This window comes from Hydra vulgaris, chromosome 15, assembly GCF_038396675.1.
Source record: "Hydra vulgaris chromosome 15, alternate assembly HydraT2T_AEP".
Classification (NCBI taxonomy): Eukaryota; Metazoa; Cnidaria; class Hydrozoa; order Anthoathecata; family Hydridae; genus Hydra; species Hydra vulgaris.
Genome location: NC_088934.1, coordinates 28040692 through 28064246, shown reverse-complemented (window position 1 = coordinate 28064246; position 23555 = coordinate 28040692). Strand labels below are relative to the sequence as shown.

The following is a 23555-nucleotide window of genomic DNA, read 5'->3' as shown; positions in this document are numbered from 1 at the left end:
TTCGGATTAGTCACATGTGCAAACGATTTACAAAAATATTTCATAAATCATTTCCACGTGCTTTTTAATCAAAAATGAATTAAAAAAGCACTTTCAGATTCACACTATAAAAGAATCACACGATAAAATAATCACACGATAAAAGAGCTCTTTAAAAATATTCGTAAAATCTTTTACAAAAGTTTTTATAACTGAAGAAAAAATATAAAAATATCTAAAAAATAAACAATACCTGTCAAATAAAAAAAAAATAAAAAAAAGATGAAATAGCGTTGTTTTTATTCTTAATTATTAATCTTATAAAATATAAAAAGTTGATAATAAATAAATACGAAATAATAAATACTTTTATTTTTCATATAATAAAAAAGTAATCACGTTTCCAAATATCCCACCAAAGATTCCCATAACTACCGTAACAAAGATGACAATATAATCGATCTGCAACACGACCATCTGTTGAGCTAACTAGCAAAAAACACAAATATAACCTAACTAGCAAAATTCACAAACATAACACAGACGTTAATCTTTATTAAATAAAAACAAAAGATAGTTGGAAAGTTGAAATAAAAACTTACTTGGTTAACTCCTATAGAATCACTGTTAAGACGTTCCAACAATACATTGTTTATCTAACAAAATATTTTTTAAATATATAGAGTTAAAGCGGGTCAAACCGATCGCCGAACAATAAAAATCAAGTAACTTGATTATTTTTTAAAACTTTTAAACTATTTTTTTTAAATAAGATAAAAAATACCAACAAGCACATTATTTATTAATCTTTTTTTTTTTTAATTGTATTTGAAAATATGAAAACTAGAAGAAAAAAAAATGACTGCTTTTGGCAGAAAGTCTGTTAAAACAATATAAAATACATTTAAAAAATTTCAATATAAAATACATTTAAAAAATTTAACATTTTATACATGTAAATGTATGTATTTTTATATAGCATGCAGAAATATGCTATATATTTTTTATATAGCATACAAAAATAATAAAAGATTTAAGGTTTACATTTTTTACAACAAAAAAAATCTGAACCCATTACAAAATTTTTTGACAAACATGTTTTGTTGCAAAGCCAAGTATTGCAATTTGGATTCTCGCATGACATCATGTCCGAATGTAATTCTTTTTTACACTTTCTGCATTTAATAACTTTTCTTCTTTTGGCTGAAGGTGTTGTAATCGGTTCTATATTTTGAGTTACTTCTTTTTCTGCAGGGTTTGGCAATGACATTATGAGTTTGCAGATGGTTTTACGTTTTTTAGCTTGTTTTTCAGCTAATTTGAGTTGCTTAACTTCTTCTCTTTTTTTGAGATGATCTGCAACACCGTGTTCTGTAATACATTGGCCAGCAATTTTTGGAATATTAGGTTGCCTCGATTTTTTTACATGAGACTGATTTTTTTCTTGAAAAAAACTCTTTAGCTCATTTTCCATTTCGATTTTCATTCTCTCATGTAGTGCTCTGTACTTGTCGAACCTCGAAGCTGCTGCATTCTGGTATATACACTTCCTTCAACTATTCAATAAATGTGTCATGCTCCATCCAACCAGATTTAGAAATTGAATATTTGGTGCCAGTCGGACCATCTCAGCTCTAAAGTTTCGTTTTGCTTTGTATATCACGAATGGTGGTGTAAAGTATCCACCAGCATTACAGCAATTGTTCACTATATAATGGATTTTTTCATTGTTACCAGTTATTTTCAAAACACCCTTCGCATCGTTTCGACATACTACAGTTGCTTTGCCTTGATCACCACAGAAACCCGTTTCATCGCAATTCCAAATGTGACAACCAGAAGTTATCCCAGACAATTGATATTCAGTGACAACTTCAAAATAATTATCAATTATTTCTTGCTTACAAGAAGCGGCTCTGGCAGATGCTAAAGTGTGAGTTTTTCTAGTGGAAATTTCTTTGAACCATCGGTTTATAAATGCATAAAACCAGCATTTGCTAGGCCTGCTGTTTTTAAATAGGCCTGATGGACTTGTACGAAGAAGGTAACCGCATACGAAGTCCATGACATCATTATGTGTTAAACCATAACCCTAATCATAGCAAACGCATGCACCATAATTGACTCTGTTTGCTGTGAGAGTACGGTTGTTGATCCTGATCCCTTGAAGCTAGCATTGTTGTTGTTCTTGCGACCTATTAGAGTTGAGAATGGAATCCCATATTTGAATGCAGCTTTTCTAATTGAAGTATTTTTTTCTTTTATATCATTTAACACAGCTTCCATATCTTCTTCATTGTATGACTTTTTACTTGTTGTCATCTTGAAAGTGAACATTTAATAAATATCATTGAGTCATTTTTGTAAAATAACTTTATATAGGAAGAACCCAGAACTAACACATGAGAAAATCCAATAATTTAATTCTAGGTCCCTAATTTTAAAATTCACATACTACTTAATAAAGGAATTTAAAGTAAATATGAATTATGGTTCCGGAATTATTACGATAGCAAATAAAAGAAAAAAGCAAATTTTTACGACTCTCTTTTAAACTTTTATAAAAATAAAATGACTGAAAAATGACTTGCATTTTATTTTGACACATTTGAATGGAGGAGATGATTCTCTTTCTTCTGGTGTTCTTATTTTTAAATATTCCTATCATTTCCGGTTTTATTTAAATTTTTCGATCAGTGATCGAAAAAATAGTATGATCGGTTTGACCCGCTTTTACTCTAAATTATTCTTCATACAAGTTTTAAAGAATTTTTTTATTAATCATCAACCGACCGCCCCACTATGCCTCAGAATGATCAAAAAAGGGGCAAAAATTCAGCAAAATTTGACAAGCATTTCAAATAAACATGTGATATGTTGAAACATGGCATACTTAAATTACACGGCCTGATTTGTTGCAAATTAAGAGGGCAATTTTTTTACGGCTTGTGTTAGTTATGATTTGTTTTTGCACATTTTTTTGTTTCATTTTTATTTTAATAAAATGGTTAAATAATAGATATTCTTTAAGTACATTGCATTATTTTGTGCTGGATTTTTTGCTAACTGATTTCCTGCTTCAGTTTATTCCAATACCACAGAATACAGTTAATTCCAATATCACAGAATAGGCTTTCAGATAGCTATATATGCTACTAAACATATATATGCTATATATGCTACTAAAGACGCATGTTTTTAGTAGCAATTAGTAGCATATATAGCATATGTAACATATATAGTATATGTCATGTACTAAACATAACCTTACATGTTGCTAAGATTACCCAAAACTCTCCTTAAAAAATAAAATAAACCGTTTGTAATTTTGCGATTATTATAATTGAAATTAAAAGGAGTGAAGAAATACCTTTTTACGAGGAATATTTATTGGATCTTTGTTTTTTTTTTATTCTTTCACTCGACCTTTGCTTACTAAATATTTAATTTCTTTATGCAAATTATTAATAAAAAAATATTTTTGACAATACGAGATTTATATTTAATTTCTCGCTCTTGGTGATTCTCACTTGTAAAATTAGCACTGCTAAAATAAATCTATAAAATTTGTTCTGCAAAATTTTTAAATGAAAAAGAAGGACTAGAATAAGAGAAATAACATCTAAAATGTTGACAAATAAAATTAGACAGAGGTTGACTTGGATATACAGTCAGTGAGATAAGTATCCGAACAAAATATTTTATTGTGAAAAATAAACTTTGTCAGAAAAACAAATTTTTGATAAATACTTTTATAATTATTTAAAAGCAAATTTAATTACGATTTATTTTATTTAATTTAATTACGATTTTATATAGTAAAAAAATAATGAACGGTAATTAACTTGCATTGCTAAAATTTAACGATTCCTGAAGGAGTGTTAAAACTTATTTATTTAAAAATAATTATCCGAACGCGTAGTTTAGTAAACGATGTTTTAAAATTGATTATTAAAAAAAGTTTTTAAATCAATAGTTTTAGAAATATTGTTGTTTTGCAACGAGTTATTTTTAATAATTGACTGATATTTTTAATAATTGACTCATATTTTATATCAATGGTAAATCAAAATTCATTTGATTTACCATTGATATTATCAAGTATGGGAGTTAAAATCAAGGAATGGTCCCAAGCTCAGCGCAATTTGGTTGACTTATTCAAGCAAGGTAAAACATTTAGGTAAATAAAGCGACTAGAATGGAATTAGGAACCATCAGCGATCTGATTAAATAGTATAATATGTTTGGATATGTGCAAAATCAGCCAAGATCCGGAGCTAAGCGTAAAACAACATCAAGAATAGATTGACAAATAGTCAAGATGGTGCAAAATAACTTCTTTTATCAGCACCAAAAGTGTCAAGCCTCCTTGAGAAAAATTTTGGGTTACAAGTGAGCTCATGTACTATTCGAAATCGATTGAAAAAAAGTGGATTCAAAGCAAGAGTTCCACGCAAGAAACCATTCCTTTCAAAAATCCATCAAAAACGAAGACTTGCATTTGCTAAAAAATATGTAAATATGTATCATTCTGGAGGAAAGTTTCGTGGACAGACGAGTCAAAATTTAATCTTGTGAAGTCTGATGTAGCTCAAAAAGTATGGAGAAAAAAGGTGAAGCATTCACACTCAGTTGTATTCGAGCCACAGTAAAATTTATTGGAGGCAATAATATGGTATGGGGATCGATGGCTTGGAACGAAACAGGAAAACTGGAGTGTATTGATGAAATTATGTACTCTGAGGTTAACATTCTCAATACATTCTCAAATGTTAACATAACATTCTCAAATGTTAACATTCTCAATAAAAATCTTCCGGCTTCAACTAAAAACTGCGATTAGGAAAACATTTTATTTTCCAATAATACAATGACCCTAAACATACATCAAAGAAAGCAAAAGAGTTTTTTTATCCAAAAGCAAATTAGTTACTTGATTGGCCAGCGCAATGCCCAGATTTCAATCCAATTGAACATCTCTGGGCTATTCTGGATAAAAAATGTGGCACACGATGTCTAAAAAGAAAAGAAGAGCTAAAGATCTTGGGCTGATATCGACTCAGATACGACAAAGAAATTAGTTGAATCGATGCCATGTCGACTTGCAGAAGTCATAAAAGCTAAAGGCGGTCCAACTCAATATTAAAAAGTCATAATAATTACTCGGAGAAGGGTTAATCTTTTAGCCTTAATCTTTAAAATTCTGTTCGTATACTTATTTAATGCTAAAAAATTGCATAGTTTAATTGTATCTTTATCAATTAAATATTATTATTAATATTTTTTTTTTGCATATTGAATTCATAATTAAATTTTCTTTCAGAATAATCATTTTTTTAATTTTTATTTTAAGTCATTTTTTTCTGAAATAACCTGACAAAGTTTATTTTCCATAACAAAATGTTTTGTTCGGATACTTATTTCTCTAACTGTATAAGTTCACCTCTGTATAATATTTTCAGGTATTTATTATTAACAACTGCTTTTTTTAATCAAAAGTTTAACATCCAAATCTTTTTTTTTATAACTTTTTAGCAATAACATGCTATAGTGCTAGCAACTTTTATGCTATGCTATTCTTAACTTAGAATTATCAAATGTCTGATAAATATTTTCTTCCCAGAAAATAATACCATCCTTGAGCAGACTTCTGCCAAAATCCTTTTCACTGATGCATATATCTAAGACTCACAAAAAACCTATCACTGCTCATTTATCTATTCTTACTAAAACATAGCTCCAAAGGATCCATTTTTATACTGGAAGTAAGAACAAATATATAGCCTTCTTCAAGTAAATAATTCATAAAAATGATTTGCTTGAAGTGTTGTAATTATAACATGAAAAGATTGTTTGGTTGATGCAAAATATTCACATTTTGAACAAATTTCAATACGATTTTCAATTTCTCTATAGTGTGGATTTGTTATCACCTTTCACAGCAGCATTGCTGAGGTAATTGAATGTAGCGAGTTTCTGTTTTAAGTTAAGTGTGATAAATTACTTATAAAACAATGATAAAAATTGTGCTGGATTATTTCTTTCAGAAAAATAACTCAATATTTCAGTTGCAGTTGTTTCATCAAATATTACTGATGTAAGGTTGACAACTTGTTTGTTGTTTCCACAAAAAGCTTTTACTTAAAATTCAGATTGGTGGATTGAGCTAACACACTCAATTTCCTTTCTCAACCGTAAACCTGTTATGCAAACTTCAGGTGAGGATTTTACAACATATGAATTCATTTCTTAAGCCATACAATCATAAAAACAAAAGCAACTTCTTTAAAAAGATTACTTTCTCAATCTTCACAAAATTATTTACATCTTTGATATCAGGCTGCTTTTTGCAACATGTTGCATATAACTGGCATTCTTATGTCAGCTAGGTTGGCTTTTAAAGGACCCGTGCTAACCGTGAGGGCATATATTCATACAAAACTTGCAGTGCTTCCTGAATATCAGTAACTTTTGGGCAAACTGGATCGATCACATTATCATCATCACTATCTTCATCATGACCATTCGCTGCATTCTATTGCATTCTACTATCTTCTATTAACTGTTCATCTGTTAATAAAGGTTCTCATTAAGTTTTCATCTGCAAAAATGACATCTTTAGCTGTTGTACCTGGAGGGTAAAAATTATAAAGTTTTCCTATCTGATTTTGAAGCTCTTTAAATGGGCCGTTGTCTTTATCTAAATGGGCAAATTTCTGCTGATCTTCCAAAATTCCTGATTTTGCTAAATAACAAGGATGGTAGAGTTTATTACTTTTTGCCATGCAAGATCAAACATTTTCATTGCATTTAAAATCAAAAAAACTATAAGGCCCTGATCCATTGTTTGAAGTTTAGACACGTTATTCTGTGGTAAAAAATGAGCACAATAGATTTTAGACTATCAATCACCCGGTGTGCTGGGTAGTTATCTATTATAAACACTACTTTTTTTTTTAAATTTTTTACACTTTGCATCCATTTTTCTGAATCCATTCTTTGAACAGTACGCTATCCATCCAGCTCCCAGCCAGCACAAACACGTCTTTAAGACCTATTTTTTTGCATTTGAAATGTTAACACCTTTTAGAGGTCAAAATTCAGATAAATATAAGACATCTAATAGTAGTCTATTTTTAGGTGGCTTAAGGCAGCTATTATTTGTTGTCTCAAAGATAAACCCAATTAGATGTTTTATAGTTATTTGAATTTAGACGTCTAAAAGGTGTTAACATTTTAGATTCTAAAAATATGTGTTTGTGCCGGCTGGGCTTTTATTTTGATTTCTGTATCTGCAAGGTAAGTGCTTAACTCCTTTGAAACAGCAAAGATTGAAGATCGAAGATCTTTGCTGCTTCAAAGGAGTTAAGTACTTTAACTAAAACACAAAGGAGTTAAGCATTTAAACTAAAAATGAGTATATATGAAAGTTTTAAGTAAAAATGACTATATATGAAAGTTTTAAGTAAAAATGACTATATACAAAAGTTTTAACTAAAAATGATTATATATGAAAGTTTTATACAAAAAAAAGTTTCATTAGTTACATCATCAACAAAAGATACAAAAATTTTATTTACTAAACTATGATGCTATGAAACAGTAATAAATATTTTAGTATTATTTTATTATTTCATCAAATAACTATATATTATACACAAATAAATTTTATGTCATCAAAGTATATAAAAATAAAAAATATTTTTACTAATTAAATAAATAAAATTATAAAATTTTTTTGAAGTTATTGTAAACAAACGATCAATAAAATTTCAGTTTTTATAATTCATTTTTATACATTTATAACTTAATCATTTTTATTTTTAAAGCTATTGAAAATTATAGTGTTCAGAATAAATTATATATTATAATAAAGTGTTTAAGATAAATAATAATATTTATCTAATAAAAAATATATTGTTAATTGGTTAATAATAGAAAAAAAAAATTATTTGTATCTACGTTCCATCTATAATCATCATAATTTAATGGTGGCAATGTGTCTTCATGAATAATTGAGTAAGAAATATATTACATAGTGAAGTTATAATAAACTCAAACAGATTACATAGAATATTACATAGTGAAGTTATAATAAACTCAAACAGATAATCACAAAATATACTTTTAACATAAAACTTACATGCGACTTTAAGCTTTGCCTTTGAGAACTGTGGTTCCAGAGTTCAGAAATCTGAAATTTATGCTATTATTACAAAGAATGTCATTTTAAGATTATTAAACAGAAAATTGCAAACTTAACTTTATAAATAAAAATACCACTGCAAATTTAAAATGGTTTATATTTAGATTTTGTTTAATGCTATAAAAAATTTCTTTTTAAAACTTTAATAAAATCTATATACATATATATGAATAAAAAAGAAATATATATGCACACACATTTGTGTATGTTGTTTTGTCCAAACATTCTTATTATAGGAGATTTTAACTACCCAGATATCATCTGGCAAAATCCAAAACAGCCTATTACAAATTCCTCTAAATCAATTAAATTTACTGAAAATATTCGCGATTCTTTTTTAACCCAACATATTTCAAATGCAACACACATCAGACAAAATCAAAATCCTTCTACAATTGACCTCTTATTTACTTCTGATGAAAACATGATCTCCTTTTTAACTCATCTAGCACCCATTGGCAAAAGTCATCATCAACTACTCTACTTTGCTGTATCGATTGAATCTATTATAAATTTACCACAATACCATACAAAGCATTTATACACAAAAGGGAACTATGACAAAATTAATGAAGACCTTGCAAATATTAAACTCTGTCCAACATCCAACTCAGACCAACTATGGAGTATTTTTTTCAATAAACTTAAAACTACTATCAACAATAATATCCCAAAATCTAACTTTAATAATAAAAAACGCTCAAAGTGGATTGACTTTCAAATAATCAACGAACTTAAATTTAAACGAGAGAAATATCGTCAATATATATTGAACAGAAATGAAGAAACATATAATGAGTACCGCATTTCACGAAACAAAGCAAAAACTGCGTGCAGAAAAGCAATTATTGAATTTGAAAAAAAACTGGCAAGAGACATAGATCAAAATCCAAAAGCATTTTACTCGTATGTCAAATCAAAAAGAAAAAACAAAGAAGCATTCCCTGACATCCAATACAATAATATTGTTGCAACTACTGATCTAGATAAAGCTTATCTATTCAATATTTGTTTTGCTGATACTTTTTCAAACAAAAAAATAACAGCAACACCACCATTTAACCTAACATATAAAAATGTAAATCCACTAACAAACAATATTGATCTAAGTCCGGAAAATATCGAAACATACCTCAAAAGTCTAAACTCATCTAAATCACCAGGCCCTGATGCATTACACCCAATAATATTTAAGAAAACTTGCTTTCAAATGTCTAAACATCTATCTACTATTTTTAACAAAGTACTTGAGAGTGGATCAATACCCCAAATATGGAAAGACGCAACAATTACACCCATATTCAAAAAAGGTGACAGATCAAAAGCACTTAATTATAGACCTATCAGTATAACTTGTACTTTAATAAAAATCTTTGAAAAAATTATAAAAAATCATATTATGACACACCTGATTAAAAATAACTTATTAAGTCCACACCAATATGGATTTCGTCCAGATCATTCCTGTTTAACTAACCTTTTAACTGTAATTAATTATTGGACGTCATCACTTGATAATAATATTCCCATCGACAACATTTATCTTGATTTTGAAAAAGCCTTTGACAAAGTTCCACATAAATTTCTTATTTCGAAACTTAAAGCTTATGGTATAAATGGATCAATACTATATTGGATTAAAAACTTTTTGAAAAACCGTAGACAAAGAGTTGTTGTTAATGGAAATTATTCAAACTGGGTACCCGTTAAAAGTGGAGTTCCCCAAGGCTCCGTCCTTTCAGCTTTACTTTTTATTATATATGTCAACGATATCCCTGAAGTAATCAAATCAAAAGCTGCTCTTTTTGCTGACGATACCAAAATCTTCCGTTCTATTGAAAATACTCAATCTGCGCAAGAATTACAAAATGACATCGACGCTCTTGTTACATGGTCTCAAAAATGGGGAATGAAATTTAATATTGATAAATGTTCTGTAATGCACTTAGGAAACAACAACAAATCCCATACTTATAATATGCATGATCCAGAAAAAAATATAAGAGTAAACATTAAAACCACAAATTGCAAACGAGATTTAGGTGTTCACATAGATTCGAACTTATTATTTTCCAAACACACAACTATTCAAGTCAACAAAGCCACACAAATAATAGGAATAATAAAAAGAACATTTACATCATATCCAGACTTATTATCCTTCAAAAAACTATTTTCAGCACTAGTCCGCCCTCACCTAGAATACTGTGGATCAATCTGTAACCCTGGACTTCTCAAAGACAAACGGCAACTAGAAAATGTGTTAAGAAGAGCTTCGAAACGAATCAATGGATTACAGGATCTACCGTATGAACAAAGATTGTTGGCATTAAATATGACAACTGTAAAATACAGGCTACTTCGTGCAGACCTAATCAACGTCTACAAATGGTGCAAAAACAACAATAGTGACAGAAGTCTTTTTGAAATAGATAGTAAATTTATTACTCGTGGTCATATATATAAACTAAAAAAACAATCTTCGCGATTAAATTTACGTATGAATTTTTTTTTCTCTAAGAATAATAAATAAATGGAACTCTCTTCCTAATCACATTGTATCAGCGTTATCTTTAAAAACGTTTAAACTGCTTCTAGACAATCATCTAAAAAATGAATGGCTTCTCTATGACTAATCCACATTTTATTTTCTATTAGTTATACAAACTCTGTAATTGTCAAGTATTATATAATTAGGTTGACAGGCAGTTTATGCCTACACAATTTATTGTAAAACCTTAATAAAAAAAAAAAAAAAAAAAGAATAAAATAAAACTTATATGTAATCAAACTAAAACTACATAATTTTACAACTTTCAGTTTCATTCTTTTTGCAATCATCAGATACAATCATCAATAGTTGTATGTCAAGTAACACAATTTTATTTCCAGATTTGTAGTTGCTTAACTGAAATTTTTTTTTGTGATAACATTTAGTACTTTTTTTTATTCAGCAGCTCTTCAGCATTTTTATCGTGTAAAATAATTAGTTTTTCATACAAAGTACATTGCTTTGTTATTGTAAAACTCATGCTAGGACAATGTTAAATAATCCATTATTCTTCATATCATTCTTTTGGTTACTATGAATACTTTTGCAATTTTGATTGAATGCCATATTCCATATATTTTATATATGTTGTATGTTTTATATAGATCATATATTAAATATATACAACATTTAGAACTAAACTCAATTTTTTTATGCAGTAGCAACATACCCACCAAAGCATAAACTTATTTGTAAAAGGGCGAAGAAAAGTGCCAGGCTGATATAAACAATCATTAAAAAATGTAAAAATTTAAAATTATAAACTAAAACTATTTGTAAATTGAAGTATAATTTTCACTACACTGTTCTAAAAACATGAATTATCACTTGATGTCATGACCCAGAAAAATCCTTTGGGGGTATGATTGTACTACCATTGGTGGTTATTGGAATATAAGTCTTTAAATATGGTTACACCATTCGTAGAAGAAAATCCATTTTCAAAGTTGCATAAAACTGCAGTAAAAAAATCTGCAATATATTTAACTCTAGAGGAATAAAACTTAATTTTTTATAACTTTTTCTATCATCCACTTCATAAATTTTGATAGGTGTGTTAAATAAGTTGTCTTAGAAAGAAAATAAAAAAATGGTTGCATTTTTTAGTTTAAAAAAGAATATCCAAGTTATCAGCTTCATGTCAGAGAAATTGCAACAAATTCTGTAGCAGCCAATTGACTTTAAAGATCCAAATATCCCAACTGGCATTTGTGAGAATTGTTGCTCCAACCTCAGGAGGCTTGAGGAGGGAAAACATCAAACCCAACCACAGCTGTTTGACTTCTCCACTATCAAAGTTCATCTTGTTACAGATTTAGTTTGTAATTGTTTAATTTGCTCAGTCGGCAAAGCAAAGCACAACTCTCCACATCCAGCCTAGGCAACTCAGAAACCTGAAGCAAACCAGAACTCAGTTGAAAGAAGATGTTCTCAATGCTTTTCAATTGTTGGCAAAGGTCTTCCACACAATTGCCCGAAGTCAACTTGCAGAAGAACTTAGCAGAAGTTGTGTCAAAGGACTCTGTGGCAACTAAAAGAGTTGCAGCATTAGTCATTGCCAACAAGGAAGCTTCACCCCATGGAACAGTTTGTCTTAATAGACTTGAGGGAATAGGAGGCCAGCCTATTTCAGTTCTTCCAGGTAACATTGTATTAGATATTTAAAGATTTAGCTTCATATTTTAAGTCTATGTAATAATGTAATGCATAATAATGTAAAACCTCTCTTAATTATTTCCAAGGTTCATCTTTAAGAGCAAGAAGACTTTTCAATGAATGACCAGAACTGACAGCAAAATATCTCGTTTATGTGCAACACAACACAGAGCGGTAAAATTCTGGTGTGAAAAAGCTGGTGACAACACTAAACCAAGTTGTTCTAAGTCAGATTGTTGAGAAGAACTTCCTCTCCAAGTTTGATCAGTTGAGCAGAAAACTTGAAAGTCATTTTACCAAAACTTGGATTAAAATTGCAACTGACAAGGGCACAAATCAGGGGAATAAACTTGTCATTCAATGCGAAGACTTGAAAGTTCATCGTCAGCAAGTTCTTGAAACTAGAAACCTCAGTTACTAATTGCCATTTCTGAAGAACTCCAGGAAAACTATTGCAAGTCAAGCAACTTTTCATCTGCTGAACCTTAAAGAACTTTCCTATTGTTTTTTCCTGTGATATGAAGCTGGCAAATATCATTTGTGGTCACTAAACACATTCTAGCACACACCATGTGACATTTCATCAAAAGATTTTGCAAAGTGTGGATCTTTAAAAACTTTAAGCTCAATCAGAAAAGATTATCAGGCACTCAATGTGACTGATGCTAGCATCAAGAAGACAAGATCATTCAGAAACACTGTTCATGCACTTATCATCATCAATGCCTCAGATGAGTCCTTTGATGAGCTTCCACCCATGGAACTTTATCTGTTGCTTGGTGTCGTAAATCATCTTTTACAGTCTCTCTCAAAAATTTGGACACATGCTATTGAATGGCTGGCGTTACTTCATATTCAACAGCAGCCATTCCATGGTGAACAACTGGCTGGAAATGAGTGCAGGAAGCTTTTGAAGAATGTGAATGTTTTGGAGATATTGGCCCAGCAGCACTCCTTCTTTTCAGTTGTTTCCTTTATTACACATAGAAAATTCAATGTTGTTATCCATGCTTGTTTTGGCAATGCCCTTGACAACAGCTATGCTGAAAAAGTTGAGCAATTAGAGTCTTTTCTAAAGCTTTCTCTATTCATACTCTTTAGCTAAGTTAAGAAATATTTGCTCTATGGACTTATTTTCTTTGTTTATGAAAAAGCCATCTTAAAATGTTTGTATTTGTTCAAATTGTTCTTTTGAAACGTCACAGAAATCAAAATATGCACCTCCAAGACCTTGATAAATATTAGAAGCATTTCTGCCCGAACTATGGACAATAATGTTTACTTTAACTTGGTACTGATTGTTATTAACTCCATCTTCCTTTATAAATTTAAACTTGAAAATGTTATTATTAAACCAAAAAAGAATGTTTTAATTTGACTCTTTCCCATTTGAATTATGAGTGGCATTTGAGTTAAATGTGGTAGTGGTGTAGTGGTAGAGCGCTTGCTTCATAAGCGAGAGGTTCCGAGTTCGATTCCCGCCACGTCCCTGGTAGCACCATGCTCAACTTGTTTCTCCACGCAGCGGCCTTGTTCGTCAAGGTTCGTGTTTCGGAGTTAGAGAGTTGAGAAAGGGTTATAACCACAAGTAGCCAACTCATCTGTAGTGGCCTTCTTGGCCTTGGGGAGGTGAATTATAAAAAAAAAAATAAAAAAAAAATTAGAGTTTAGGTAGTTCTGTTCCCGCTAGGTAATACTTTCATGGTTTAGAATCTTAAGTGTGCAATTATATCAATTATCATTGATTGAAGTTATAGTTGAGGGAATGATCGTAATCATAGTATGAAAATAATTGTAATCATTGTAATGGGAATGATTGCAATCATTGTATGAGAATGATTGTAATCATTGTAATGGAAATGATCGTAATCATTGTAACGGGAATGATCGTAATCATTGTAATGGGAATGATTGTAATCCTTGTAATGGGAATGATCATAATCATTGTAATGGAAATGATCATAATCATGTACCTGAAAAAAATTTATGACTCTTTTTAAGTGTTTTTTACTGCCTTTTTGGTGTCCTAAAATTTTGGTATGAAATTGAACCAAATGGTATGAAAGTGAGCAAATTGATATTATACAAGGTTTTTTTAATCATATAATCTTTAATATAATCTTATAATTTGTACATTATATAAATTAAATAAATTCATATAAATTAAATAAATACGACCTTAGTCTAAGTTCACAAAACATAGAAAACATAATCTTAACATCAAAGGAAATTTTAACTTTAAATACAAAATTAAGATCTGAATTAAAAATAAATGCAATTGCCATTTATTTTTAATTACTATCTAAAAAGATATATTTAAATACAAGTTTTGAAATATAAACTAAGGTTTCAATGAGTTTTGGTACAATAAATAAATAAGAAATGATAAAATTTATATATAAAATAAAGATATAAAAAGAACACTCAATAACTTGCTTGTCTATTATGTCACAGCATTTATATGTGTATGTTTAGTACTGTGTTTGTGCATAAAGGCACTTCATGCATCAGACATAAAACCAGACACAGTGTGTAAGGAGAAATCTTCAAATAAAATTTTTCTAGGTTCTGGGCAATAATGTCCGTGTTAAAAAGTAAATGAATGGGGAAGGAGGCAGAGGGAAATGGGGAAACGACTAGGGCTATTTAGGAATATTATATTTATTTATATATATTTAAGGCTATTTAGGAAAACAAACAACTTTTTTTTTAATCTTTATTTTTAAGAAAATGTTTTGAGCTGTGAAGTTTAAGTTTTGAGTTGTAAAAGTATATTGTACAAAATAAAGTATAAGTATATTGTACAAAATCATACTTTTTTTGTTATTATTATTTGATTTTTTAATGTGATTATTCAATTTCACATTTAATATTCAATACGTTTTTTTGACATTTGTTTTGATTTTAACATACACGCAAAAGCCTCTCTTTCAAAATCAGCCAATCAGATTGCGCGTATCTATGCTTATTCTGAGCCTGTATAGGGTTTCCAAATATGCACTAGTGCGGTATGTGGTGTTGTGGTAACTATGCGGTAGTGGTGTTGTGGTAAAGCGCTCGCTTCATAAGCGAGAGGTTCAGAGTTCGATCCCTACCACGTCCCTGGTAGTACCGCGCTCAAATTGTTTCTCCGCACAGCGGCCTTGTTCGTCGAGGTTCGTGTTTCGGAGTTATAGAGTTGAGAGAGGGTTATAACCACTATTAAGTAGCCTCCTCATCTGTAGTGGCCTTCTTGGCTTTGAGGAGGTGAATAACAAAAAAAAAACAAAAAAAAACTAGGAATGTAACGGGAGCGAACTAAAAACTTCTCACTTACGAAGCAAGCGCTTCTCCTTAACTTTGATTTGAAGCATTTATATGCCATTTTATAAAGTTATTCACTGAAATTCCATCTTTATAGTGTTAAAAATTGGCAGTTTAGTGTGTCTTAGTGGCTGAAGTACAATGTGAGAGTTCAAATCCTGTCACTTGCATATTAATTTTTTTTAAATCTTTTCCAATTTTCTAAAATACAAATTAAAACATTTTACTGTTGATATATAAAGATACAATATGCTAGAACAAACAAAAGGGAGAGAGTCTTTAAAAAGCTTAAAATTGCAATAAACATCAAAAGAGCGATAGAAATATTTAGCGCTTACATGACAATAGAGATACTTAAGTTATTAATGTGGTTTACAATGTGGTTAGGTAATTAGTTAAGATTAAGCGTTCAACACACATTAGAGACAACTTTTTTTTAAAGGAAAAAAGATTTAACATCCAAACTTTTGTTTTCTTCAAAATTAAAAAATGGGAGGAGGTTCCTAATAAGCTCCAGATAGTCTGGAAAAAAAATTTAATAAAAACTTAATAAAGAAAAAAATTTATAAGACTGTACCCGTTTTATTATGGTAGTTTACAATTTTACAATAAGATGTTATAAATTATTGAACATTAACTGATTAATTCAAAACAAAAATTTGACAGATTTATTTTCTACCACTAAATAGTGGTTTGCGCAAGGACTATCAAAGCATTTAAAATTTTTTAAAGTTATGTTATAAATTATTTTTTTATTCATAACATTAAAAGGTAGATAATATGTATTATTTTAGAAATGATCGGTGTATAATAGACTTACCAAGAACCATATTTATGGATCTGGAATGCTAGTTTATATTATTATTATTATTAGTGTTATTATTAGTGATACTATTGTTATCATTGTTATTATTATTATTATTATTATTATTATTGTTATTATTATTATTATTATTATTTTTATTATTATTATTATTATTATTATTATTATTATTATTATTATTATTATTATTATTATTATTATTATTATTAATATGAATAGTTATAAATATATATAAATTATTTTTTTAAGATGTTTACTTGAGATAAGTATTTCAATGCTATTTGTAAATATCAGTGAAAACTTATTTTTAGAATAGATTTGACTGTTCTTTTTCTTGATTTTACCAAGGCATTTAACAAAGTTTCTCACAAAAGGTAACTTAAATAAACTTAGGTAAAAGTTAAACCATATGAGGTGTGGGCATAGTCTAATTGGATTCATGTCTATCTTTCGAACAGAACACAAAGTATCCTCTTTGGCAATGTTTCATCAGAATGGGAACAGGTTACTAGTGGTATTTTACAATACTCAGTTGTTGGTCCAGCACTAGACTATAATCATGATCTGCCAGAACACATTGGACTATAATCATGATCAATGATCTGCCAGAACACATTGGCAGCAAAAGCATTTACAAAATGAAGGCAAATGACACAAAAGTCCTTAGTGTAGTTAACACTTCAGAAGGCAAACATTTTCTACAAGCTGACAGTGATAATATTGAATCAACAACATTGGAACAATGTTGTTGATTCAATATTATCAGCAGAGAAGTGAATATCCGGAAAAATCTCTACACAACTTATATCCATCCCTATTTAGAATATCCTATTACCACCTGGTGCCCTCACCTTAAAAAAGACATTTATGCAATTAAATGTATTCAAAATTGTGCCACAAAAATAATTGAAACACTTTGACTACAAGATAAGGTGTGCTAAACTTGGTCTAACTTTACTTAGTGACAGAATAAAGTGTGCTAATCTTATTCAAAAAGTCAAATTTAAAAACGTAACTGAGTCAATCAACTGGTATATTGAACCATTATCCATTCCTCTTATCTATAGTACTTTACTCCACTCCTCTTATCTATAGTACTTTACTCCACTCCTCCTATCTATAGTACTTTACTCCATTTCTCCTATCTATAGTAATTGCAAATGCTTTTGTCGATTCAGTCTAACTTTTTCAACAATCGGGTTGCAAATTGGAACAATTGGAATTCTACCAGATGCTAATGCCTCGAATATCCATAATTTCAAAACTTTTCTGAATGATGAGTCAAGCAAGAAATTGTCAATATCTGAAGTTTAAGTAATTATTGAAAATGACTTGGTTGCCCTAACACAAAATAACCGTAAGGTTATGCATCAAGCAGAAGCTGCAGCAGCTAAATCAAACTAGGCAGACTAAAAAAACCATTTTGCACTAGAGGGCTAATGTTATGGAGGGTATTCTATACAACATACATTAGACCTCATCTGAAGTATGTCATCCAAGCTTGGTCTCCTCACCTAAAAAGTGAAATAAAAAATACATTTAACAGTAAGCAACTAAAACAATAAGCAAGATAAAGCACAAAAACTATGATGGTCATACTCTGGCCATACTTAATCTTAGCACTCTAGATGAGGGGCCTGATTCAGCAGTATAAAATGGCAAACACGGTTGAAAAGGGCAACTTCGTAGTTCCCCCATATGTGCAATCACTATCAGAGTACAATATGAGAGGAACAACAACTAGCACAGCAAATTGTGAAAACCTGCCAGGAACAGGAACAATTTTTTTATTAGAGTTTTAAATAACTAAATGGACTACCAGCAAAAAATAGTCAGTGCAAACTCAAATAACATTTTTTAAAGTTGATTTGACATGCTTTTAAAGCTAACCAGGACACATTGGCCCCAAACTATATCATCTTAGTGGTGCCTGGTGCCACAACAATTCATCAAAGTTTACAACTAAAACTTTATTTTTTAATGATTTTTTTATTGCTTGTTAAATTTGATTTATAAATAAACAAATTCAAATTCATATTTATTTTAACTTCAATTTTATTTTTAATTTATTATTAAATTGTTATGCAAAATATTATTAATATTTTATACAAAAAGATCACTCTATAACTTTATCCTATGAGGTTTATTCATTCAGAAAGATTTCTATGAAAAAAAAATTGAGTCACAATCTTATTTGTTTATTTTAACTCACCCCAGTGAAGTTATAATAACTGATTAAACTTTAGAGTTTGATTTTATAAAATTATAAAGAAAACAGCAACAGCAAGTTAAAAACAATTTTTTATTTTTTTTAGTCCTAATCATAGAAAATCTACATAGGTAGGATCGTCACATAGGTGGAGGTAGGATTGTCACATAGGTAGAAGAAGGATCGCTTTTAGACCTTAGCACAGATTGCAATAGTTTGTGGATAACCCATAGGCATATACTCTTTTATTAAAAAAGCTTTAGGCTATACTCAACATTAACTCATATATGAAAAAAAAAAAATGAAAAGGAAAGGGACCTGTTATAATACCCTATAGCGATAAAGGAAGAAAAATAAGGAACAAAATAAGTAAACATTGGTACTTGATAAGAAATGACATTAAATAAAACAGTTCAAAAAAGTTACCAATACCAGTTACCAATAACAACTTCCAACAACTAACACCTGATAATGCTAAACCTCAGTTTATATATCAGATTATCATATATCATAAATATCTCAAACCCTTCAAAGAAAAAAGTTTAATGCAGTATAACAAGTAAGAAAAACTGGACAAATAATTTTAACACTTCACAGTTTCAAAATTACATGATATGTATTTTAACCACTATTTTTTTAGAATATTGAAGCTCTTGAGTAGTCACTAAAACAGATTATTTTACAAATTTTAACTTTATTTCTTAAGCAGCAACCATATTACATTAGAGAGTAGCCAGATTTAAAAGTAAAGCAGAAAGAAGTTAAAATAAAAGCATAAACTAACTCTAAGAGATCAATAAAACTCAAATAATTTTTAATTAAGATAAAATTCATTTTTAAAGCAGAAAATCTTTGTTTTTAAAGAAGACAATCTTTAGTCTTAAATAAAGCCACCTTTTTCTAAACAAGACTTTTTATCATAGGGTGCCTGCAGTATTTTTTGATGGTTCAGATATGACACTTTTAGGGATTGTATAAACTCCAAACTTAAGTAACATGCCTATGTTAAATTGAGATGCTTTGCAAAAATTTGTGGTGATAGAGACCTGGGAACAAAAATACCCCAAAACACTTTCCTAAAAAAATTTCAAAAAATTTCTTCATTATCTTATACTAAATATAAATTGATCAACATGTTTTAAATTTTATCAAAATATCTTGTAACTTTCAAAAAATATGACCATGCCAAACTTTAGACTCTCTCCCAAAATGTGAACAAATAAATAAGGGGGTTGTAAATTTTGTATGATCATAACTTTTGAACATTAAAAGATTTTTGAATGAAATTAAAATTTATTATTTAATTCATTAAAACAGATTTTTAATTGTAAAAAATTACTTTGAATAATTATAAAATGATTAAAAATGATTATTAATTTACTGTGTGTTTTCAACACTTTAATAGTTCAATTAAACACTTAAAGATAATCGAAAAAAAAGGTTAAAGTTACTTGTTTTGGAAATTCAAGTACTGTTTTCATTATAAAGAACTTAAATGTAGAACATGCTTCATCATGATCAATGTCAAGCACATCTAACAAAACACCTATGAAAAAAAAATAATAATAAAAAACTTGATATAATTTAAAAAAATTGAAATTAGAATTAATCACTAGAGAATAAAACTACCTTGAGGTGTATTTAACATTGACTGAAATTTTTTACTTATCCAATTGTCAAATTCATTTGATTCAAGAAAGGAAACCAATATTTGCTAAAAACATTTAATTAAAAATTAAAGAAATTTAAATCAAAAGTTGAGCAGAAATTGAAGTAAATGTGTCTCACTGGTTTTCTGCAGAAATAGTTGTAAAAGTGCATTACTGGTTTTCTGCATTTTTTTTAATAAATAAAAGTTAAAACCCGTACAGAATTGTTATTATCTTGAGAAAATTTTGTTCTCTTGTTGTATTGCCATATATATTCTTCACTGAAAATTTCATCCAGGAATTGTCTAACAATTTTTGCTCTTTCATTTAGATAATTTGATGAAAATCTAAATGTTACGAAAATATTATAAAAATATTTTAGAATAGATAATAATGAACAAAATAAAGAATACAATTAATTTACAATCGCATCAGCAATGAACCATCTCATTGTTTCATAAAACTTATAAGACATTTTTAAATTTGGAAACTTTATGTTTAAAGTTTATAATACTTTTTATCATTTTATTTATAGAACTATTATTAAAGTGTAGATTTTGAGATATTTGATGTTAAAGGTTTTTAAAAGAGCTATTCATTAACATGTTAAAAAGACAAGAAATTAACATTGTGGATTTTACATGTTGAATATTTGAATTAGTATATATGTAAATAGAACTCTTAAGTCAGATATTTTTTATCCAAATCCACACCATTATACCCTCAAGAATTTTTATGTAACAAACTTATTAGAATTCAGTGAATATATTGTAATTTGATAGTAAAATATTTATGAATTACTTTTTATACCGTGGAACTTTCAGAGACAATACAAGGAGTGAAACCAGAGTAGCAACACCACCTTGAAAAAGAAATTTAAAAAATACCAACAATAAAAAAATAATTGTCTTTTTTTATTTATTAAAGAAAACAAAATTGTAAAATTAGGAGTTCCTTGTGAAATTTAAAAAAAAAAAAGTTATTTTATATTATTAAAACAATGTGATGTTGAGTTGGTAACACAAAAAAGACATTGTGTGACTAACACAAAGAAGATGTTGTACAAGTAACACAAAGAAGATGTTGTGTATGTAGCACAAAGAAGATGTTGTGTAATTATCAAATTATAGTACATTATTTAAAAAAAAAAAAATTAGTATTTAAAGAAATACCAGAGACAACAAAGCAGTTCCATTATATGAGACCAATAAAAAATTAAATTTGTAAACAGATTAAAATTAAAAATAATTTATAATAAAATATACTTATATAGAAGTTAAATTTCAAATATAAAGGTTGAGCAAAAATAACAAACTTCATCAAACAACCAAGTAAAAAAAATTATTTAAAACACAGCAATCCTCAATTGCAACAAATTTACAATTGTACATGTTTATACGGATACATATGTAGGTCATGATACATAAAAAGATGTATTTACTAATACACAAATACATTTATTTACAGATACATAAGTAAATGTATGCACTGATACATAAATACATGTATTTAATAATACACAAGTACATGTTTGTTATAACACATAAGTACATGGATGCACTGGTACATAAGTAGATGTATATACTGATAATAAGTACATGTATATGCTACATATATATATTTAAATACTGATTTATAAGTAGATGTACTGATATAATACTGATTAAAAAATTGACTTAGTTAAAAATACTGTCATTCATAATTTCCTATGAGCATTAGCTTTATTTGTTCTTTTTTTATGTTAGATGTTTTTAATAGTAAGCATTGTGACTTTAAAATTTACTTATTAAATGGGTCTTAGCCTAAACTTAGGTTTTATTTGTATATAACCAAAAGTGATGAGAGCCTTAACAGAAATCATATTTTAATGAGATCAAGTGTGATAACAATCCTGTTTTAATAATTGGAGAGCCCAATAAATCTCTCCTTTAATGAGATTTTGCACAGCGCTTTTTATTGTAAAGAATGAGACTTTGGTTTGGTTACACGAGGTCAGTCAGTCTGCTCAGTCTCCTAAGGTTGGATATTAGGATAAAGTTTCAGAAAGTTAAATAGATTTTGAACATTATTATAGAAAAACATTTATTTTAAAGTAAAACATCTATAACTCCAGATAATGATTGCAAAGAAATTTAGGCTTGTTGAGTTGCAATTTACTATAAATGAAATGTACTTGTAAGAATATATGTTCTTATATAAAATCTTATAAATATACAATTTGATAATTTTTATAGAAACATTTTTCAAGAAAGTATGTGAATGTGAACAAAGACTTAAAATAACTTCTTTTAAATGCAATGAGTTTTTTAAAAATGATTTGTAAAAAAAATGGCTGCTCTAAATATAAAAAATCACAACTTTTTCTTGAAATATATATTTCTTACCACTAAAACTAAAGACCCCAATGTACAGTAACTGTATTAGCGTATTGCGAACTATTTAAAAAAATATATATTCAACATATTAGCTATAAATATAAAATTATAAATTTAATGTTTATAATACAAACCTTTAAAAAATTTAAAAACTTATAAAGTCAATTGTAGTAAAAAACCAACCTTTATCCTCTAGATTATCTTTATAAACGATTAAAACAATAATAGGAAAGATTACAACGATGATAGATATGAACATAAAGAATAAAAGAAAAAAGTGTTTGTAGCATACTGCCAGGTATGTTTTTTTCTTGACCTTAAAATCAAAATTTTGTTGTATTTATTATCTTTAATAATAGATTAAAACATCAAATAAATTTAAAAATATATATACCTGTCTAATAATTCCTTCATCACCTATGGAAAGGTGATATCTATCAGCTAAAGAAACATTAAGCTCAGAGTTTTCTCTCCAACATTCAGAAGGTTGAATGCTACAGTTGCTAATATCTTGTAGCTTACTCATAAAAAGCTTCAGTTACTCCTTTATACATATACCTAAATGTATGTATGTACGTATGTATATATATATGTGTGTGTGTGTGTATATATATATATATATATATATGCATATTTAAATATACATATATATTTATATATATATGCATATATATATATATATATATACAAAAACATATATATATATACATATATAATTATATATATATATACATATATATATATATATATATATATATATATATATATATATATATATATATATATATATATATATATATATAT

At 28.4% G+C, this 23555-nt stretch overlaps 1 protein-coding gene across 2 annotated transcripts; it reads right to left on the bottom strand.

The window, feature by feature from the left end:
- Positions 1–139: 139 nt before the first annotated feature.
- On the bottom strand, positions 140–23310 carry LOC124809235 (uncharacterized). Of its 2 annotated transcripts, none has more exons than XM_065818956.1 (10): positions 23146–23310; positions 22935–23067; positions 22761–22811; positions 21178–21238; positions 20597–20723; positions 20357–20441; positions 20179–20273; positions 8123–8173; positions 582–635; positions 140–468 (listed from the first exon to the last, which is right to left on the bottom strand). In XM_065818956.1, exons 1-10 carry the CDS (start codon positions 23275–23277, stop codon positions 349–351), a joined length of 909 nt encoding a protein of 302 aa, XP_065675028.1. In that variant the 5' UTR covers positions 23278–23310; the 3' UTR covers positions 140–348. The 2 variants fall into 2 exon arrangements, with proteins under 2 accessions (XP_065675028.1, XP_065675029.1); XM_065818957.1 differs by having other exon boundaries at positions 21187–21238.
- Between the last annotated feature and the right edge of the window lie 245 nt (positions 23311–23555).